Consider the following 22,501-nt stretch of genomic DNA (forward strand, 5'->3'; position numbering starts at 1 on the left):
AGCCAAGGCTGTTTCTGCGGACACAGCAGCAGCTCTGCCTGGGCCAAGTGACAGTAGCTGTCAGGAGCCTTTGAATAATGCTGTCCTTAGACTATGTTCCTGGCTGTTCACTGAGAGATGGGGGAGGGCAGACCCATTCTCAGCACCATTTTTAATGGGGCATGCATTTCCCCAACTGCACCAACAGCAGCTGTGTGAGATGACTAGAGTCACAAAGCAGAGAAGACACAGCCTATGACCAAAACCTGCAGTGAAATCAGATCAGATCTTTAGGCCAGATTCTATAGAAGAGTGTGTCTGGTAGGCAACAGAACAAAGAGGTCGCTACCATGAGTTGGAAAGGCTGCAAGTGACACCAGCTTCTTCCATCAATGTGAATGAAGCAGGGCACGACAAAAATCTGTCTCAAATAACAACTGGAAAATGCTACAAATATAAATAAAATAAAATATCAAGGACTAAATACTGTGACTGCTTTTGCTGCATTTCTGCCATCTCCATTTTACCTCATTATAGTTTATTCACTCAGTCATGTCCAACTCTTTGCAGCCCCATGGCCTGCAGCACACCAGGCCTCCCTGTCCATCACCAACTCCCAGAGTTTACTCAAACTCATGTCCATTGAGTCAGCGATGCCATCCAGCCATCTCATCCTCTGTCGTCCCCTTCTCCAACCTTCAGTCTTTCCTAGCATCAGGATCTTTTCAAATGAGTCAGTTCTTCGCATCAGGTGGCCAAAGTATTGGAGTTTCAGCTTCAGCATCAGTTCTTCCAACCAATATTCAGGACTGATTTCCTTTCAGATGGACTGGCTGAATCTCCTGGCAGTCCAAAAGAATCTCAAGAGCCTTCTCCAACACCACTTCAAAAGCATCAATTCTTTGGCACTCAGCTTTATTTATATTCCAACTCTGACATCCATACATGACCACTGGAAAAATCACAGCTTTGACTAGATGGACATTTGTTGGCAAAGTAATGCCTCTGCTTTTTAATATGCTGTCTAGGTTGGTTATAAAGCTTTTCCTAAGGAGCAAGCATCTTTTATTTCAAGGCTGCAGTCACCATCTGTAGTGATTTTGGAGCCCCCCAAAATAAAGTCTGACACTGTTTCCACTGTTTCCCCATCTATTTCCCATGAAGTGATGGGACCGGATGCCATGATCTTAGTTTGCTGAATGTTGAGCATTAAGCTCTCCTCTTTCACTTTCATCAAGAGGCTTTTTAGTTCCTCTTCATTTTCTGCCATAAGGGTGGTGTCATCTGCATATCTGAGATTATTGATTTTTCCCCCAGCAATCTTGATTCCAGCTTGTGCTTCTTCCAGCCCAGTGTTTCTCATGATGTACTCTGCATATAAGTTAAATAAGCATGGTGACAATATACAGCCTCAACGTACTCTTTTTCCTATTTGGAACCAGTCTGTTGTTCCATGTCCAGTTCAAAATGTTGCTTCCTGACCTGCATATAGGTTTCTCAAGAGGCAGGTCAGGTGGTCTGGTATTCCCATATCTTGAAGAACTTTCCACAGTTGATTGTGATCCACACAGTCAAAGGCTTTGGCATAGTCAATAAAGCAGAAATAGATGTTTTTCTGGAACTTTCTTGCTTTTTCGATGATGCAGCGGATATTAGCATTTTGATCTCTGGTTCCTCTGCCTTTTCTAATACCAGCTTGAACATCTGGAAGTTCACAGTTCACATATTGCTGAAGCTTACCTTGAAGAATTTTGAGCATTACTTTACTAGCGTGTGAGATGAGTGCAATTGTGCGGCAGTTTGAGCATTCTTTGGCATTGCCTATCTTTGGGATTGTAATGAAAACTGACCTTTTCCAGTCCTGTGGCCACTGCTGAGTTTTCCAAATTTGCTGGCATATTGAGTGCAGCCCTTTCACAGCATCATCTTTCAGGATTTGAAACAGCTCAACTGGAATTCCATCACCTCCACTAGCTTTGTTCATAGTGATGCTTTCTAAGGCCCACTTCACTTCACATTCCAGGATGTCTGGCACTTCCAGGTGAGTGATCAAACCATCGTGATTATCTGGGTCATGAAGATCTTTTTTGTACAGTTCTTCTGTGTATTCTTGCCACCTCTTCTTAATATCTTCTGCTTCTGTTAGGTCCTTGCCTTTTCTGTCCTTTATTGAGCCCATGTTTGCATGAAATATTCCCTTGGTATCTCTGATTTTCTTGAAGATATCTCTAGTCTTTCCTATTCTGTTGTTTTCCTCTATTTCTTTGCATTGATCGCTGAAGAAGGCTTTCTCATCTCTTCTTGCTATTCTTTGGAACTCTGCATTCAGATGCTTAAATCTTTCCTTTTCTCCTTTGCTTTTCACTTCTCTTCTTTTCACAGCTATTTGTAAGGCCTCCCCAGACAGCCATTTTGCCTTTTTGCATTTCTTTTCCACGGGATCACCTTGATCCCTGTCTCCTGTACAATGTCACGAACCTCTGTCCATAGTTCATCAGGCACTCTGTCTATCAGATCTAGTCCCTTAAATCTAGTTCTCCCTTTGACTGTAAAATCATAAGGGATTTGATTTAGGTCATGCCTTGAGAAACCTGTATGTAGGTCAGGAAGCAACAGTTAGAACTGGACATGGAACAACAGACTGGTTCCAAATAGGAAAAGGAGTACATCAAGGCTGTATATTGTCACCCTGCTTATTTAACTTATATGCAGAGTACATCATGAGAAACACTGGGCTGGAAGAAGCACAAGCTGGAATCAAGATTGCCAGGAGAAATATCAATAACCTCAGATAAGCAGATGTGAAGAGGAACTAAAAAGCCTCTTGAAGAGAGTGAAAGAGGAGAGTGAAAAAGTTGGCTTAAAGCTCAACATTCAGAAAACAAATATCATGGCATCCGGTCCCATCACTTCATGGGAAATAGATGGGGAAACAGTGGAAACAGTGGCAGAATTTATTTTTCTGGGCTCCAAAATCACTACAGATGGTGACTGCAGCCATAAAATTAAAAGACGCTTACTCCTTGGAAGAAAAGTTATGACCAACCTAGACAGCATATTCAAAAGCAGAGATATTACTTTGTCAACAAATGTCCGTCTAGTCAAGGCTCTGGTTTTTCCAGTGGTCATGTATGGATGTGAGAGTTGGACTGTGAAGAAAGCTGAGCGCCAAAGAATTGATGGTTTTGAACTGTGGTTTTGGAGAAGACTCTTGAGAGTGCCTTGGACAGCAAGGAGATCCAACCAGTCCATTCTGAAGGAGCTCAACCCTGGAATTTCTTTGGAAGGAATGATGCTAAAGCTGAAACTCCAGTACTTTGGCCACCTCATGCGAAGAGTTATCTCATTGGAAAAACTCTGATGCTGGGAGGGATTGGGGGCAGGAGGAGAACAGGACGACTGAGGATGAGATGGCTGGATGGCATCACTGACTCAATGGACGTGAGTCTGAGGGAACTCCGGGAGTTGGTGATGGACAGGGAGGCCTGGCTTGCTGCGATTCATGGGGTCACAAAGAGTAGGACATGACTGTGCAACCTAACTGAACTGAACTGAACTGAATGGTCTAGTGGTTTTCCTTACTTTTTTCAATTTACGTCTGACATTGGAAATAAGGAGTTCATGATCTGAGCCACAGTCAGCTCCTGGTCTTGTTTTTGCTGACTGTTTAGAGCTTTTCCATCTTGGCTGCAAAGAATACAATCAATCTGATTTCGGTGATGACCATCTGGTGATGTCCATGTGTAGAGTCTTCTCTTGTGTTGTTGGAAGAGGGTGTTTGCTATGACCAGTGCATCCTCTTGGCAAAACTGTATTAACTCTATTATATTCTTTGCAGCCAAAGATGGAGAAGTTCTGTACAGCCAGCAAAAACAAGACTGGGAGCTGACTGTGGCTCACATCATGAAGCCCTTATTGCCAAATTCAGGCTGAAATTGAAGAAAGTGGAGAAAACCGCTAGACCTTTCAGGTATGACCTAAATCAAATCCCTTATGACTACACAGTGGTAGTGAGAAATAGATTTAAGGGATTAGGTCTGATAGGCAGAGTGCCTGAAGAACTATGGATGGAGGTTCGTAGCATTGTACAGGAGCCAGGGATCAAGACCATCTCCAAGAAAAAGAAATACAAAAAGGCAAAATGGTTGTCTGAGGAGGCCTTTCAAATAGCGTGATAAGAAGAGAAGCAAAAGGCAAAGGAGAAAAGGAAAGATGTACTCATATCAGCCCACTCACCAAACCCATATTTCAAAGTCCCCCCAGTCAGAATCCAAAATCATGGTCCCCAGGCATGTGACCCTATACCTTTCTCTTCATAAGACTTTCCCAAGCCATGACCATTTCAGACTCCCTCTCTTCACTTTTCCATCATCCAGGCTAGAACTTCTGGAGTCATTTCTGGTTCTTACTCACCCTCCCTCACCAAGTCCATTTCTTCTCTTTCATCACTTCAATTTAATTAATTATCTTTCTCTCTTAAATTAGGTGCCACGTGTCACATGCCCCTTACTTCTAAAATAATATTCTTTCTCAGCTTTTAAAATAGCTTTCTTTCTAGGTTTTCTGACTTAATGTCTCCTCACATTAATCCTAGCTTCCCACTGCAATGTGAATTACTTTTCGGTAACACACTGTGGAGTGCTAACTGGAAAGTAGAGATGTGTATTCGAGTCTTGAATACATTACCAGGCAACTCTGAGCAAGTTCCCTGCTCTCTCCTATTCTCTTTCTCTGCTGATGTTTTACCTACATTACAGAGTCACTGTGAGTATTAATTAAGGTTACAATTATAAAAGTGTTTTGTAAATGACAAAGTTTTACATAAATACAAATAGAAGGTGACATTTTTACCTAGCAGCCAATTAACTTTCTGGCAGTGTTGGTCCCTAGCAATTAGAACACTCAATTAGGCACTGTTCAAGTTCAATGTGGTACCTAAAATGGGGCAAGAAAAACTTTGAAATGTGTTAAATATAACACTGCTTGTTAAACTGAAATGGAGTGAAAGAAGGGATTCTGACTTTCATTTCTCCCTGCATGTTTGAAGGCAGCAAAATTGTGGAGGTTTAGCCGCTTAGTCGTGTCCAACTCTGTGAACCCATGGACTGTTGCCCACCAGGCTCCTTTGTCCATAGGATTCTCTAGGCAAGAATACTGCAGTGGGTTGCCATTTCCTTCTCCAGGAGATCCTCCCAAACCAGGGATTGAACCTAGGTCACGTACACTGGCAGGTGGATTCGTTATCACTGAGCGAGCACTGAAGCCCCAAGCTTCTCGTTAATGTATTTTAGAACTTAAGTCTCAGGCATTATTAATGATTAATGCTATTTATATTGGTTTCTGAGGTTTTTAAAATTGTTTTTCCAATCATATGATACAATATAAATGAAGGAAGGAAAAAGGCAAAAAAAAGATATGATTGAAAAACAGTATTACTGCCAGTGTCATGTAAACACACACACACATTCACAGCCACGTACTCACTCTCACACACACTACTCTATTCAGTGTTAGAGGAGAACCTCTGGGACGTAAGATAAAAATGGTTTGGTTTACACTTTTCAGCATTATTAGTGGAAACAATTGGGCCCATTTCCAAATGAAGCCAAATTTTTAGGTATCATATTTGCTCCTCTAAAATTATCTGAATACAATAATATTCACCGTGCAGTTTAACTGCAAAGGTAATGGAGCTGTATATACATGAATAAAATGAGAAAGACTCTTCCAGTCCTGATCTACAGGGAAAGTCAGAAACCTCAGTCTTTTCCTGTAATTCAGTCGATTCCTTCTCTCTCTCTTATCGTAACTCATCATAATTGAAAAGAGGAAAGGTTACTACTTTTTAAAAGCTTTGATGGACTACAAACCTGACCACTGGAGTGTGATTTAATTTACATATTTCATTTCAAAACATTTTAAAATTCCTATTTAAATGCTCAGAAGTTAATTTGGTTACAACCTTTCTACTGACATCTGAAGAAAGGCTAAAATCATTAATTTACTAACTGTTACCAAATGCTGAAAGTCAGATATCATCTTAAGCAAGAAAAGCAAGTGGTATCTTGAATTATTTTAAATATCTTTGTGAGAGGGCAATGAATGTGAATATGACTACTTCTAAGAAGTAAGCCCTAGGTTGACATAAAGGAAACCAGAATTTATTATTTTTTCCCTGGGAAGCCCTAAGAGGTAAGCAGGCTTCATCATTTTATTTGTTTACACAAAAATAAAATTCAATAAAAGGGGGATATACTGTAGTATTAATAGACAGAATTGTATTTAGTTTAGACATTGCTCCCTGAAATATAAGAAAGCATGTTCTGAAGCAACAATAAACAAAAAGTATAAAGGCAAGAGGAGAAAGAGGTGGCAGAGAATGAGATGGTTAGATAGCATCACCTGCTCAATGAACATGAATTTGACCAAACTCAGGAAGAGAGTGAAATACAGGGAAGCCTGGGATGCTGCAGTCCAAGAGGTCCCAAAGAGTCAGACGTGGCTTAGTGACGGGACAACAAGAACATATACTCTCTCCTCGGCCACATGCTCCGTCACTCAGCCATAGTCGACTCTTTGCAACCCTATAGACTATAGCCCTCCAGGTTCCTCTGTCCGTCAGATTCTCCAGGCAAGAATACTGGAGTGAGTTGCCATTTCCTCCTACAGGGGATCTTCCTGATCCAGGGACTGAAGCTGCATCTCCTGAGTCTCCTGCACTGGCAGGCAGGTTCTTTACCACTGAGCCACCTGGGAATACCCCTCTGCCCAGACGTGTGCATAAAATGTTAACCTACGATGAATGAATTCCAGTGGGACACAGATTTCTTTAGCAAGTTTTGTATTCCCAGCTTCTTGGTAAGCCCATTGTTTAAAGTCTTTCTAATAAAATTTTTGTTAGTGTGTGATATTTTCCTATGGCAGGGTCCATGGGCACATCTACTTTGTCATCTACTCTGCTGTCATTAGAGACAGCCAGGAATGACTCTGGCTTTGATCATTTGGCTGTGGTAAGTTTCAGAGTGCCCTGAAGTGCAAGGAGATCAAACCAGTCAATCCTAAAGGAAATCAACTCTGAATACTCTTTGAAAGGACTGATGCTGAAGTCGAAGCTCCAATAATTTGGCCACCTGGTGTGAACAGCCAACTCATTGGAAAAGACCCTCATGCTCTGAAAGATGGAAGACAGGAGGAGAAGGATGACAGAGAATGAAACAGTTGCGTGGCATCACCGACTCTATGGACGTGAGTCTGAGCAAACTCTAGGAGAGGGTGAAGGCAGGGAGACCTGGAGTGCTGTAGTCTGTGGGGTTGCAAAGAGTCAAACAAGACTGAGTGACTGAACACCAACAAAGTTTGATAGATGTCTTTAGTTTTACATCATCTTTATTGGGAGGGCATTCTGCTTCTTGTCTCCCTGATCTGATTGTCACAGCTCACAGCCTCCTTCCATCTGGCCCACCCCTGCATCCTCCCTATCAACATTCTTTGCTTGGTTTCTTTTTATCCCTGGGGTTGATTTCTTCTGGGGAAAATTCTTAGCCATCAAATAGGATTTATTTTCTAAGGTATTGACCTGCTGGACATAGAGTAGATATTCCATTCATCATGGGTCAAGAAATAAATCACAAAATGAAGTTTCCTGCAGCTATGACCAATATGGCTTGCCAAGAATTTCTAATGATTTGAGAAAACTCTTAAGATATGCAGTTGTTTAAAAATTCAAAATTATTCATGTGCAGGTATATGTACATGTATTAATATAAATACATTACACTGTTGTTTTTGTTCAGTCGCCAAGTCACGTTTGAATGTTTGTGAACTCCATGGACTGTAATTCACCAGGTTCCTCTGTCCATGGGATTCTCCAGGCAAGAATACTGGAGTGGCTTGCCATTTCCTTCTCCAAGGGATCTTCCTGGGCCAGGGATCAAACCCATGTCTCCTGCATTGGCAGGTAGATTCTTTACCATGGAGACACAAGGGGAACCATATGTTGCACAACATACACCAAATAATACATTACATTATGTGAGAGTACGTGTGTGTATGAGAATTTATAGGTGTCCCTAAATAGATAAACTAACAGGATTTGTGAGAAAAAAATGGCTGGGGAGGACCATAAAAAACCTATGAAGTTTTGCAGCCAAGACACTAAAAGACAGTTGTTGGTACCTAGGGGGGTAACTGGGCAGCTCAGACATGCAGCTTAACTGCATGACAAGGAGGCTGGTGTTGAGTTACATAATCACCAAAATTCATCCTGATGGTTAGATTTCATGACTGTCCACATCATGATGTCATGATGTAAAGAAAAATATAAAAGTCTAGAAAATTTTCTGTGGGGTTGTCCATTCATTTCATTCCTATGTTTTTGCTTTGATCTGCTCATTTATTTTGTGTGAAGTCTTTATGCATTGCACAAAATCTCTTCCAGGTGGATTCTAAAAGAACTTACTTTTAGGAGACTGTAGAAAAACAAAGCTAAGTGTTTTATAATGATTTGTCAGACAACTAGATATGATGTGTTTTTTTCTATGATATTATCAAAACACACATCCTCTGGAAAACCAAGCCAAAAATTCATGTGGAAAGAAGACTATCTTAACCATCAGTCTGGTGAGGATGCACTGGCGAAGAGAACAGAACATCTAATACACTTTATCATTCTTCATTCTGAACATGCAGGTTTTCAGATTATTTCACTCTTGGTGGACAAACTTAGCAATGGTGACTTGGGTGGGGACAGAGGGCACAGCCTTACCTTTGACAGTCACATGGACACTCTGGCTGGTGGAAAGTTGGGGCTGGACTAGCACGTTGCAGGTGTACTCCCCCTCGTCAACTTCCTTCTGCACATCGGAGAGTTTTAGGGTTCCATTATTCTCAAATGCCACTTGGCGGTGGTTGAAAGGAAGCAGATTCGAGTTCTTGTACCATTTGATGGAGTAATACGGATAGCCAATCACACGACAGTGAATGTATGTGTCCCGTCCCGCTATTGCTGTGATATTTTTCATTGGTCGAATGCTTGCAGGCCCTGGAGAGACACAGAGAAACTCTTGAAAATAATTTAAGGGTACATTTTATGTGTGGAAATGAGTACACTTTTCCTTGAGTTTAAAAATGTATTTGTTTTCATGTAAGGACATCTTTTTCAATTCAGCAATTTTTTTCTGCATTTGGCATTTTCCACTAAGAAGGTTTTTTTTTTTTCCTTTTCATTTCATTGCCTTCCAATGAATTGAACGAGTGCTAATTATCAACTACTTCTATTTAAAACATTTTGAATTATAGGCTAAAAGGCAATTTAATCAATAAAAAGTAACAAGCTTCACTGAACAATCATATTCAGCTGGTGAGATGCTGTTAGCAATTCAGCTGTTTAACTCTCTCTGTAAAATAGATTGTGAGGATGGAGGTTATGCCATGTTGCACTATGAATGTAAGTTAAGTACCACGTACATGAAGAATGTCGTAGAACAGAAGAGGAGGAAGGAGAGAGCATGCAGAGCATAAACCAGGAAAAGAAAGCTCCAGAGGACAAGTTTAAGAGTAAAACAAGAGAACAAGCTGACTAAGGAAACCAAAATGCCATTTCCAGCAGTGATCCGGTCACTGCCATTCCTCAGTGGGAAGCAAGAGGGCAAGAGACAAGGAAGCGACATTAATCCGGTCTGGCATTCCAAGACTGGGCTCGGTGCATGCAGAAACCTCCTTCTCCGCTACAATGAGTCATGTGTGTTTTTTGAGGAGTTGATTCGACAAGCACCTCTTACGTTTATTCGAGCCTGGTAGAGGACGACGCCCGCCGAGTTGTTGGCCGTGCAGCGATAGACACCCCCGTCGCGGACCTGAGAGCTGGAGATGTTCAGGTAGCTGACCACGTTGCCCTCCGACGTGATCATCTGGCTGATGCGGTGGCTGCCGCCCTTGAGGATGGGGTCGTCGTCCAGGGTCCACGTGATCGTGGGCAGTGGCGTTCCCTTCACGTTGCACATCAGGGACACGGCCTCGGCCGGACTCACCACCTTCTCACTAAAGGCGGAAATGATTTTGGGAGTTCCATCTGCAGGAAGACAAACCACGCACGGAAGTGGCACATATGCATAATTACAGGACTTCCGAGTATGTCTATTGGATGATCAGAGGGTGGGTGGAGTGGCTATCAAACGCCCCTCAAAAGACTGGTTTTATTGATAAAGCTAAGTTCCGCGTAGGACAACACTTCAGTTTCAAAATAAGTAAATGGAGACTTAGCTAGCTTTAATCTCTCTCTCCTCTATTTCTTGATTGTCATAATCATGCAACTCAGATGTTCATGACAGAGAATGTCATCTCCCAAGAAGTTTATAATTCCGAACTGTGAGGTCCCCACCCAAAGTTGTAAACAGAGGAAATTCACCCACCTCCATGGCTAATTTAGCTTTCTACTTCCTCCCAGTTAATTAGGGATTGCTCAATGGGGAACTGTTTGGAGGAAGAAAGAACTAAGACATTGCTTATTTATTTCTCTGTCATTTTCTCATAAGGAATCATCTTTTATAGTTTTAATGATAAATAATGATAACTGAATGTGAATTTTCATGAAGGCCCTGTGTAAAAGCTGTATCAAGTTGGGCCCTTTCAGTATTATTAAATGTCTCCGTAAGTATCTTTTCTTTCTTTTTTAAAGATGTTATTTTACTGAAGCATAGTTGATTTATTAGTTTCTGCTCTACAGCAAAGTGATTCAGTTATACATACATATGTTATTTTTCAGATTCTTTTCCATTGTTGCTTATCACAGAATATTGAGTATAGTTCCCAGGACTATACAGTAGGACTTCACTGTTTATCCATCCTATTTGTTGTTGTTCAGGCGCTCAGTCATATCCAGCTCTTTGCGACCACGGGGACTGCAGCACACCAGGCTGCCCTGTCTTTCACTGTCTCCCAGAGTTTGCTCAAACTCATGCCAATTGAATCCACCCTTTATGTACTGATCAATACTTTGTATCTGCTAATCTTGAACTCCCAATCCATCCCTCTCCGACTCTCCTTCCCTGTGGCAACCACCAGTCTGTTCTCTATGCCTGTGAGTCTGTTCCCGATTCATGGATAAGTTTATTTCTGTCATACTTTAGATTCTGTAAGTATTATAAGTAAAGTGAAAAGTGAAGTCACTCAGTCATGCCTGAGTCTTTGCAACCCCATGGACTGTAGCCTACCAGGCCCCCTGTCTGTGGGATTCTCCAGGCAAGAGTACTGGAGTGGGTTGCCATTTCTTTCTCCAGGAGATCTTCCCCACCCAGGGATTGAACCAGGGTCTCCCGCATTGCAGGCAGACGCTTTACCATCCGAGCCACCAGGGGAAGCTCACTGTAAGTAAGGTGGTCATTAATTTATCTGGGATAGTTCTGAGAATAAAACTGATACTAGGAGAACAGACACAACTCATGACCGTCCCAGGAAAACAAGGAGATTAATCTTAGGAATGTTTCCACAGAAATTTCCAATGTTTTTGACAAAGACCAAATTTTCATATTCCATTATTTTTTTAAATCATGTATTAGAATATCTCCTTAAGGTTATATTCTATGTGCTGTCCTGTGCTTAGTCACTCAGTCATGTGCGACCTTTGTGAGCTCATGGACTGTAGCCTGCCAAGCTCCTCTGTCCATCGGGATTCTCCAAACAAGAATACTGGAGTGGGATGTCATGCCCTCCTCCAGGGGATCTTCCCAGCCCAGGTATTGAACCCAGGTCTCCTGCATTGCAGGCAGCTTTTTTACCAGCTGAACTACCAGAGAAGCCCAAAGTTATATGCTAGTAACAACAAATGCATTTTTTTCATGTATATTAGGCCTCCATTAGAGAGATACAGGGCCTCCCAGGTGGCACTAGTGGTAAATAATCTGCTGCTAATGCAGGAGATGCAAGAGACACAGGTACAATCCCTGGGTCGGGAAGATCCCCTGGAGGAGGAAATGGCAACACACTCCAGGATTCTTGCCTGGATAAATCCATGGCCAGAGAAGCCTGGCGGCTATAGTCTATGGGGTCAAGAAGAGTCGACACGACTATACAACTGAGCACATACACATTAGAGTGATACACACATATTAGAGAAAATGTGTGACAGTCAAAAGAATGGAAAGTTACCAATGGATCTCCCAGCTTTAGGCATATAAATCAACACTTTTTTTTTTCCAGGCATAAATATATCATTTTGACAGCACTATGATCACGTGCAACTGGATTTCTGTGTCTAGTAATAAACCTTGATGGTGGAGATATATTTTTTAAAATTGGTACAAATTGAACGTTAATGATTAACAGATTTTTTTAACTTTTTGATTTAAGTTATAACAATTACATGTATTCACTGCTGAAAATTTGAAAGCATAGATAAGCAAAAGAAAAGTTAGAAACAAAAGGGAGGGGATTTATATATACCTATGGCTGATTCATGTTGAGGTTTGACAGAAAACAGCAAAATTCTGTAAAGCAATTATCCTTCAATAAAAAATAAATTATTTTAAAAAAACAGAAAAAAAATTCTAAAGCTCTCTTGCAATTCCATTACTGAAGGTAAGTGTTGCACCATCTTTTCATTTGCAAATTGCTGAATCTTAACTTCATTCCAGCTCACATTTTGGGAGCCTGAAGAAGGCTTTCAAGTATATTTTTTTCAGGGTCAGATTCTTAGGTTACAAACATCTTTCTTTTACTATCAAAGATGACATAAATAACTTCATAATATCAACATAGAAAATCTGCACTTTAGCCCTGAGAACCCTGCAGACATGACTTCAATGTGCTCTACATTTAATTTACAGAGAAGTTAGATGTCATTCCGATCATAATTCTTTGTATATGACCAATTGTTGATGCTTGAAAATGTTGAAGTTATTTTATTTGACCTTAAACTCAACATATTTTGTCAGGAGGTGTTTAGCTATAAACTTCTTTCAACTGATTTTTACACTAAGCATTGAACTGTCAAGTTTTATTTTAAAATCTATTTGGGAAAGTTTTCTTCACTTATGCCTTTATTTTTGTAGATAAAGTTTACCCACAGCTAAATGTATCTTAAGAGTACCCACAGAATGAGTTTTGTTAAATAAATACACCTATGTAAGCACAAGGCTGTATATAGTCACCCTGCTTGTTTAACTTCTATGCAGAGTACATCATGAGAAACTCTGGGCTAGAAGAAGCACAAGCTGGAATCAAGATTGCCAGGAGAAATATCAAAACCTCAGATATGCAGATGACATCAGCCTTATGGTAGAAAGTGAAGAAGAACTAAAAAGCTTCTTGATGAAAGTGAAAGAGGAGAGTGAAAAAGTTGGCTTAAAGCTCAACATTCAGAAAAAGAAGATCATGGCATCTGGTCCCATCACGTCATGGGAAATAGATGGGGAAACAGTGGAAACAGTGTCAGACTTTATTTTTCTGGGCTCCAATATCACTGCAGATGGTGAGTGCAGCCATGAAATGAAAAGACGCTTACTCCTTGGAAGGAAAGTTATGACCAACCTAGACAGCATATTCAAAAGCAGAGACATTACTTTGCCAACAAAGATCCATCTAGTCAAGGCTATGGCTTTTCAAAAGCAGAGACATTACTTTGCCAATAAAGATCCATCTAGTCAAGGCTATGGTTTTTCTAGTAGTCATGTATGGATGTGAAAGTTGGACTGTGAAGAAATCTGAGTGCAGAAGAATTAATGCTTTTGAACTGTGGTGTTGGAGAAGACTCTTGAGAGTCCCTTGGACTGCAAGGAGATCCAACCAGTCCATTCTAAAGGAGATCAGTCCTGGGTGTTCATTGGAAGGAATGATGCTAAAGCTGAAACTCCAGTACTTTGGCCACCTCATGCGAAGAGTTGACTCATTGGAAAAGACTCTCTGATGCTGGGAGGGATTGGGGGTAGGAGGAGAAGGGGTCGACAGAGGATGAGATGGCTGGATGGCATCACTGACTCGATGGACATGAGTTTGGGTGAACTTTGGGAGTTGGTGTTGGACAGGGAAGCCTGGCGTGCTGCAGTTCATGGGGTCGCAAAGAGTCGGACATGACTGAGCGACTGAACTGAACTGAAGCACAAAATGAAGGAGATAAGAGTCATTTCTACCACCTCCCAGCATGTTGCCAGGGGTTCTTTATCAGCAGTCTCTACGCATCACGTGCACTCTTCAGATTTCTATCACCATGCATGACTTCAGCCTGTTCTTGGCTTCCAATCATGTTTGTGTGTGCCCTACATGTACTCTGTCACAACCAGAGTACAGTTAGTAAAATTAGGAGCTGCAGCTTTGGAACCGTGGTGTTATCTAATGCAGAGTCTGTCTATTGACTAGTTATGTCCCTTATAGTTGTTTTTCCCAGTCCAACCATTATCATACCTTACATTTATTTGCAGTGTCTCATTAGTCTCTTTTAATCTGTAACATTCTTCAATTTCTACTCAATTCTTGACTTTGACATTTTTGAAGAATTACGTTGTAGCCAGTTGTTCAAATCCAGTTTGCTATTTCCTTGTGATTAGATACAGATTTTGCATTATTGGACAAATGCTGCTGCTGCTGCTGCTAAGTCACTTCAGTTGTGTCTGACTCTGTGCGACCCCAGAGATGGCAGCCCGCCAGGCTCCCCCATCCCTGGGATTCTCCAGGCAAGAACACTGGAGTGGGTTGCCATTTCCTTCTCCAATGCATGAAAGTGAAAAGTGAAAGTGAAGTCGCTCAGTCCTGTCCGACTCCCAGCGACACCATGGACTGCAGCCCACCAGGCTCCTCCGTCCATGGGATTTTCCAGGCAAAAGTACTGGAGTGGGGTGCCATTGCCTTCTCCATGACAAATGCTATGGAAGTACTATTGGTTTTTTGTGTGTTTATTGGCCATTTGTGTATTTCCTTTCATGAAATGTCTGTTCAAATCTTTTTTTTCCATTTTTATGTTACACTATTTTTCTTTGGTATTGATTGGTAGCAGTTCTTTATGTCTACTGAATACTTGTATATGTATAATATATACATACAAACTGAATATGATGAATATACAGACATATATACAAGTCAGTACAAATTTACTTTTACATGTATATAGACCAGATTACATCCTTGATGGCTCAGACAGTAAAGAGTCTGCCTACGATGAAGGAGACTCGAATTCAATCCCTGGGTTGGGAAGATCCCTTGGAGAAGGAAATGGGAACCCATTCCAGTATTCTTGCCTAGAAAATCCTGCGGACAGAGAAGCCTGACAGGCTACAGTCCATGGGGTTGCAAAGAGTTGGACACAACTGAGCAACAAACACTTTCAGGTCAGATTAAATTACACATAATGTTTGTCAGACATATATATATATATATATATATATATATACACTATACATTATATATAAATGTATGTACTAAACATTTTCTCTCATTTCATATTTGCCTTTTCATTTTCATTACATGTATATTAATATGAGTGTGTATATGCAAATTTTATAGTTTTAATCACCTATGAGAAGTTAAAATTATAATTATTCAGATAAAATGGAAGAATCTTGCAATAGATAATCTCAAAAATTTAATTTATATTCTGTACTTTGTATAATTTTATGTATGCTAAAAACTATAATAAAATGATGTACTGTTATAATTTGTCAGTTGCTATTTAGAAAAATGCAAAAGTAGGAAGTCAAGAAACACCTAGAGTAACAGGCAAATTTGGCCTTGAAGTACAGAATGAAGCAGGACAAAGGCTAATAGAGTTATGCCAAGAGAACGCACTGTTCATAGCAAACATCCTCTTCCAACAATACAAAAGAAGACTCTACACATGGACATCACCAGATGGTCAACACTGAAATCAGATCGATTATATTCTTTGCAGCCAAAGATGGAGAAGCTCTATACAGTCAGCAAAAACAAGACCAGGAGCTGACTGTGGCTCAGATCATGAACTCCTTATTGCCAAAGACTGAAATTGAAGAAAGTGGAGAAAACCACTACACCACTCAGGTATGACCTAAATCAAATCCCTCATGACTATACAGTGGAAGTGAGAAATAGATTTAAGGGACTAGATCTGATAGACAGAGTGCTTGATGAACTATGAATGGAGGTTCGTGACACTGTACAGAGGACAGGAATCAAGACCATCCCCAAGAAAAAGAAATGCGAAAAAGCACAATGGCTGTCTGAGGAGGCCTTACAAATAGCTGTAAAAATAAGAGAAGTGAAAAACAAAGGAGAAAAGGAAAGATACACCCATTTGGATGCAGAGTTCCAAAGAACAGCAAGGAGATATAAGAAAGCCTTTTTCAGTGATCAGTGCAAAGAAATAGAGGAAAACAATAGAATGGGAAAGACTAGAGATCTCTTCAAGAAAATTAGATATACCAAGGGAACATTTCAGGCAAACATGGGCTCATTAAAGGAAAGAAATGGTAGGGATCTAACAGAAGCAGAAGATATTAAGAAGATGTGGCAAGAATACACAGAAGAACTGTACAAAAAAGATCTTAATAACTCATATAATCATGATGGTGTGATCACTCACCTAGAGCCAGACATCCTGGAATGTGAAGTCAAGTGGGCCTTAGGAAGCATCACTACGAACAAAGCAGGATGGTATTCCAGCAGAGCTATTTCAAATCCTGAAAGATGATGCTGAGAAAAGGCTGCACTCAATATGCCAGCAAATTTGGAAAACTAAGCAGTGGCCACAAGACTGGAAAAGGTCAGTTTTCATTCCAATTCCAAAGAAAGGCAATGCCAAAGAATGCTCAAACTACTGCACAATTGCACTCATCTCACATGCTAGTAAAGTAATGCTCAAAATTCTCCAAGCCAGGCCTCAGCAATACATGAACCATGAACTTCCAGATGTTCAAGCTGGATTTAGAAATGGCAGAGGAACCAGAGATCAAATTGCCAACATTTGCTGGATCATCAAAAAAGCAAGAGAGTTCCAGAAAAAACATCTATTTCTGCTTTATTGACTATGCCAAAGCCTTTGACTGTGTGGATCACAATAAACTGTGGAAAATTCTGAAAGAGATGGGAATACCAGACCACCTGACCTGCCTCTTGAGAAACTTATATGCAGGTCAGGAAGCAACAGTTAGAACTGGACATGGAACAACAGACTGGTTCCAAATAGGAAAAGGGGTACATCAAGGCTGTATATTGTCACTCTGCTTATTTAACTTATATGCAGAGTACATCATGAGAAACACTGGGCTGGAAGAAGCACAAGCTGGAATCAAGATTGCCAGGAGAAATATCAATCACCTCAGATATGCAGATGACACCACCCTTATGGCAGAAAGTGAAGAGGAGCTAAAAAGCCTCTTGATGAAAGTGAAAGAGGAGAGTGAAAAAGTTGTCCTAAAGCTCAACATTCAGCAAACTAAGATCATGGCATCTGGTCCCATCACTTCATGGGAAATAGATGGGGAAACAGTGGAAACAGTGTCAGACTTTATTTTTGGGGGCTCCAAAATCAATGCAGATGGTGATTGCAGCCATGAAATTAAAAGACGCTTACTTCTTGGAAGGAAAGTTATGACCAACCTAGATAGCATATTGAAAAGCAGAGACATTACTTTGCCAACACAAGTCCGTCTAGTCAAGGCTGTGGTTTTTCCACTGGTCATGTATGGATGTGAGAGTTGGACTGTAAAGAAAACCGATCACTGAAGATTTGATGCTTTTGAACTGTGGTGTCAGAGAAGACTCTTGATAATCCCTTGGACTGCAAGGAGATCCAACCAGTCCATCCTAAAGGAGATCAGTCCTGGGTGTTCATTGGAAGGACTGATGTTGAAGCTGAAACTCTAGTACTTGGCCACCTGATGCAAAGAGCTGACTCATTGGAAAAGACCCTGATGCTGGGAAAGATTGAGGGCCAGAGGAGAATGGGACAACAGAGGATGAGATGGCGGGCTGGCATCACTGACTCAATGGACATGAGTTTGAGTAAACTCTGGGAGTTGGTGATGGACAGGGAGGCCTGGCATGCTGTGTCATGTGGTCGCACAGAGTTGGACATGACTGAGCAACTGAACTGAAGTGATTTAGAAAAATTATATGAGAAAACAATTTTGCTAAATGGTTACCAACACATTTGTCATTTTTCATGCACTTTATTTCTACCTGAATTTCCAGATTCATGTCATTTCTTCATCATGAATGGGTTCATTTACTGTTTCTTAGCATGCAGGACTTCTGGCATCATGCTCTTCACAAGCTTTTGTTTATTGAAAATATCTTTATTTGGTTTTAACTTTAAAAACTATGTTTGATAGATGTAGTCATGCATATTGATGGAGTTTTTGAAAGTTGAAAACAATAAATTAAAAAAAAATTCATTTCAATCTTATTAAGACTGTGTGTGTGTGCTCAGTCATGTGTAATTCTTTGCAACTCTATGGACCTGCCAGGCTCCTCTGTCCATGGGATTCTTCAGGCAAGAATACTGAAGTGGTTGCCATTTCCTTCTCCAGGGGATCTTCATGGCCCAAGGATTGAACCCTTATCTCTTATGTCTCCTACGTTGGCAGGAAGATTCTTTACCACTAGCACCAGCTGTGAAGCCCCACCCCACTAGCACTGGAAAATATCCTCAGGGGAAATGTGATATTTGTGTAGAAAATTACTGATATTTCCCCCTTCTTTCAAAGGTCAAATTCTTTCTGCCTGCTTTTGGGTATTTCCATAGGGTCTGTAAATTATTTTGCTTTTCCCAAAGTTCATTATTTTCATCTTCTCGCAGGTTAGTGTGATACATACCGCTCCATAATTTCCAGAAACAAGACCTGTTCTTTTTTATGATTCCACTTTCTAGGTGTTCTGGTCTGATCTTGAACCTGTAATTATTAGTTCCAGTTTCTTTAAACTTCCTTTCCAGTTTCTTTGTCCTCACAGGAAATATTCCAAAATTCTACATTATATCAGTGGCCATTCTTAGTTGATAGCATTGTGAGTTTTTATAATCAGTTAATTCATAGCGGTTACAGGATGTTACATCATAACAAGAGTCTAGTTAGACACCATCTTAAGGCAGTTACTGGGTATGTGTTTGTAATTCCATCTCTGCTCTCTTTGGCAACATTAGCACTGCCATTTCTCAGAAGAGAAAAAAAATAAATAAATAAGTGAAGCTTCTTGTCCTGAACAGAAACTGACAGGCAACAAATAAATCTGTGAGTGGGCACAGTGGGCTCCTCTCACCCCTCTTTTTATTCAAGCGACAGGCTTTTTTGGAGATTAAAGCAGACATTATTTTCCCAGTGAGACTGGAGTGTCTTTGAAATCTTTCTTGCTGTCGCTCTCTGATAACCTCACCTCTTTTGACATTATTATGGATTATCAATATGCTCCTTCGGTTTTCTTGGTCACACGAGGTGGTTTCCAAGGTAACAAGGCCTAGACAGGTAATCTCTCCCTTTTCTACAAAGAATCTAAAAATAGTGACTATGTGAGGACTGCAGGGCATCGCCATTAGCAAACCGGCTCTGTGCAAATTGATTACTTTCTGCACTTAAGTATGGAAACACAGCGTCAGGCTTTTAATATGAGTACCGTGCTTTCAGCTACCTGCATCTGTGCTTTAAAATGCTCACTGTCTGCAAGAAACTGCTTGAATCAAAATAAGAATGCTATCCTAAGCCCGTTTCTTCTTAAAAATTAGCTGAGGTTAAAACAGTAATATGAGAAATAGACTCTTAGCATCAAGAGATATTTAAACTTATTTCATATTAAATGGATTTTCTTTTCCCCTGCTTTAGGCTATATGAAAGTCATGTAGTTATTCTAATCAGTTGATAACAGATGAATTTTAAATTATATATAATGGCACAATTTCGAACAAGACATGCAAATTTACAGATAAAAGCTAGTTCAAAAATTATCTAGTGATAAACATGTCTCTTGGTTGAATGTTACCTGGACAGGGTCTTTCCCTGGCTGATTGATAAGCTTGAAGATGTAAGTAAGCAGTAGGCAGTTAAAAAAAAAAAGCCTAAAACTCATTATGATAACACAAGGCAATTCTTCAAAAATTCCATTCACCTAAATCTGTGGCTCTTGGGGCCCAAACTGGGACAACTCTACAACCCAGATGCCATTTTTACAGTCCACAAAACACTATGCTGAAATGTTGCTCTAAGTGTTGCATCCAAGGTTGTGCTTATGAACTTTGAGGGGGGACTATTTTGCTCCCCCAAAGGACACTTGTTCGTCATAACTGGAAGGAGGCACTGTGAGGATTTAGCAGATAGAGGTGAGACTCCACTCAGCATCCTACAGTGCATACAGCAGCCCACCCAGCCAAGCAGCCCCGAGAAAGCCTGGTCAAGAGGACAATGGATTCACGACCCATCCATCAGTCTCAAGTCTCTTTGGTCCATATCTTGCCAAGTAACTTTAAACACTGAGTAAGCAGCATTTATGTTACTTGACTTTATGTTAAATCATGTTATTTATGTTACTTCTACTAGAAACAGTGATCACTTCATCAGAAATTAATCTTTTATTTGCCAAATGAGCTAGAAAATTAGAGGAGAGTTACTAGCTGATCAGACAGAAATCTTAAAACTGAGTTATGAGCTCTGCTTCACCCTTTGCTCTTGCTTTTGAGTGCTCTGGGTTTGGGTTCTTTTTTTCAGCTGAACCCTGTAACAAGGCCCACTGACCTTCGAGGACCACCTGCACAAAGTCTTGAGCGGACAGCCTGTCCTTGCGCACAAAACACTGGTAGGCTCCCCCGTCACTTCGGACCATGTGATCCATTATAAGGTTTTCGTGGTTGATCCCTGTGATCCTCACATTTTTTCCAGGGTTGAGTATTTCACCATTTCGGTACCAGGAGAGTTCCTGGTCCTCACTTCCGGTCACGCTGCAGGACAAGGAAACCTGGCTGCCCACACTGCTTTTAACTTTCCTGGGGCTGATGGTAGCTTTCAGTGGCTCTGGAGTTTTGGGGAAGAGAAAAAAAGAAGGTAAAATCATCACACATGTAGAGAATATTTCAACATGATGGACTTTTGAAATGGCAAATGTATCTTCACAAGCATTTTTGGCCATTTGACAATATGTCAAGGTAGGTTTTTCCCTCATACAGAGCACTGAATAGTGAAAGATATTAAATTGAGCTGTTAAGTTAATAGGATTTATGTAAGTTATACAGTCTTAATTTTGTACTAGCTTGGATGGTGACTGCAGACATGAAAGCAAAAGACAGTTGCTCCTTGGAAGAAAAGCTTTGACAAACCTAGACAGCAGACTAAAAAGCAGAGACATCACGTTGTCAACAGAAGTCCATAGAGTCAAAGCTATGGTTTTTCCAGCAGTCATTTACCAGTGTGAGAGTTGGACCATAAAGAAGGCTTAGCACCAAAGAATCAATGCTTTCAAACTGTGGTGCTGGAGAAGACTCTTGAGAGTCCCTTGGACTGCAAGGAAATCAATACTGACTATTCACTGGAGGAACTGATGCTGAAGTTGAAGCTCCAATACTTTGGCCACCTGATGTGAACAGCCAATTTATTAGGAAAGATCCTGATGCTGGGAAAGACTGAAAGCAGCAGCAGAAGGGGGCAACAGAGGATGAGATGGCTGGATGGCATCATTGACTCAATGGACAAGAGTCTGAGCAAACTCTGGGAGATAGTGAAGGACAAGGAAGCCTGGCATGCTACAGTATAGGAGGTTGCAAAGAGTTGGACACAACTGAGCAACTGAACAGCAATATGGTCTTAATTTGGTACTTGTAAATAGCACTACATAGGCCTTCTACCTGTAATACTCCCAGAGTTAAGGCAGCAGAGGGATTGAGAACGAACATCTTTTTAACAGTTAATGACATTTACCATGTAAATGACAATGTATACAGATTTTCTATTTAAATATTCAATTGTTTAGCTTCGTGTTAAGATTGTTATGTTTCTAATGCTTTTGTGTGGAATGATGTTGCAACAATTTTTAAAAAGCAACCTTAAAAACAAAAGGCCACACTCTGCATGTTCTTATTTCAGTGCTATTTCATTTTGTTTGGGAACACCCTCATTGCTGTTGGCTTTTTTTTTTTTCTTGCCTTCTTTCACTGTATGGCAGATAGACTGGTGTTGGTCAGATTCCTTTCTCAGTAAATGTGAGTATTAACCCACTGACAGTAAGATCTGCAATGCGCTGAGCCAACAAGGACTGATATATTTGAATATTCAAATCTATCTGCCTCATCCTAACTTGGAACAGATGGGTTTCCTTTGGGCCAGTCTCACACACACAAACTCACTTATATCCTCTCTGTGGCTTAACCATGGCCAACAGCACAGGGCTGCAAGGAAGCAGGTTGCTGTAGAATGTGTGACCATGAGAAAAGTTTTTATTTCTTTAAAGTGAGGCAAACTGCTTTGGACAAGGTGGTAACTCTCATCCATGACTTTCTGTGTTTTCATTCAACAATGAATGAACCCAGTTCATGCCATAAACATTTGTTGAACATTTCTATGCCAAGAATAGCATTAAACTCATA

At 40.6% G+C, this 22,501-nt stretch overlaps 1 protein-coding gene across 1 annotated transcript in view; it reads right to left on the reverse strand.

Annotated features, from left to right (window-relative positions):
• Positions 1–22,501, reverse strand: part of DSCAM (DS cell adhesion molecule) — a 679,278-nt gene that overhangs the window by 296,810 nt on the left and 359,967 nt on the right. Inside the window, exons 6-8 of the mRNA XM_069597968.1 lie at positions 20,661–20,936; positions 9,752–10,048; positions 8,744–9,019 (exon numbers count right to left, since the gene is read on the reverse strand). Coding sequence (XP_069454069.1) covers positions 8,744–9,019; positions 9,752–10,048; positions 20,661–20,936 — 849 coding nt within the window. The remainder of the gene's footprint in view (positions 1–8,743; positions 9,020–9,751; positions 10,049–20,660; positions 20,937–22,501) is intronic.

The sequence above is a fragment of the Ovis canadensis genome, chromosome 1 (assembly GCF_042477335.2).
Source record: "Ovis canadensis isolate MfBH-ARS-UI-01 breed Bighorn chromosome 1, ARS-UI_OviCan_v2, whole genome shotgun sequence".
Classification (NCBI taxonomy): Eukaryota; Metazoa; Chordata; class Mammalia; order Artiodactyla; family Bovidae; genus Ovis; species Ovis canadensis.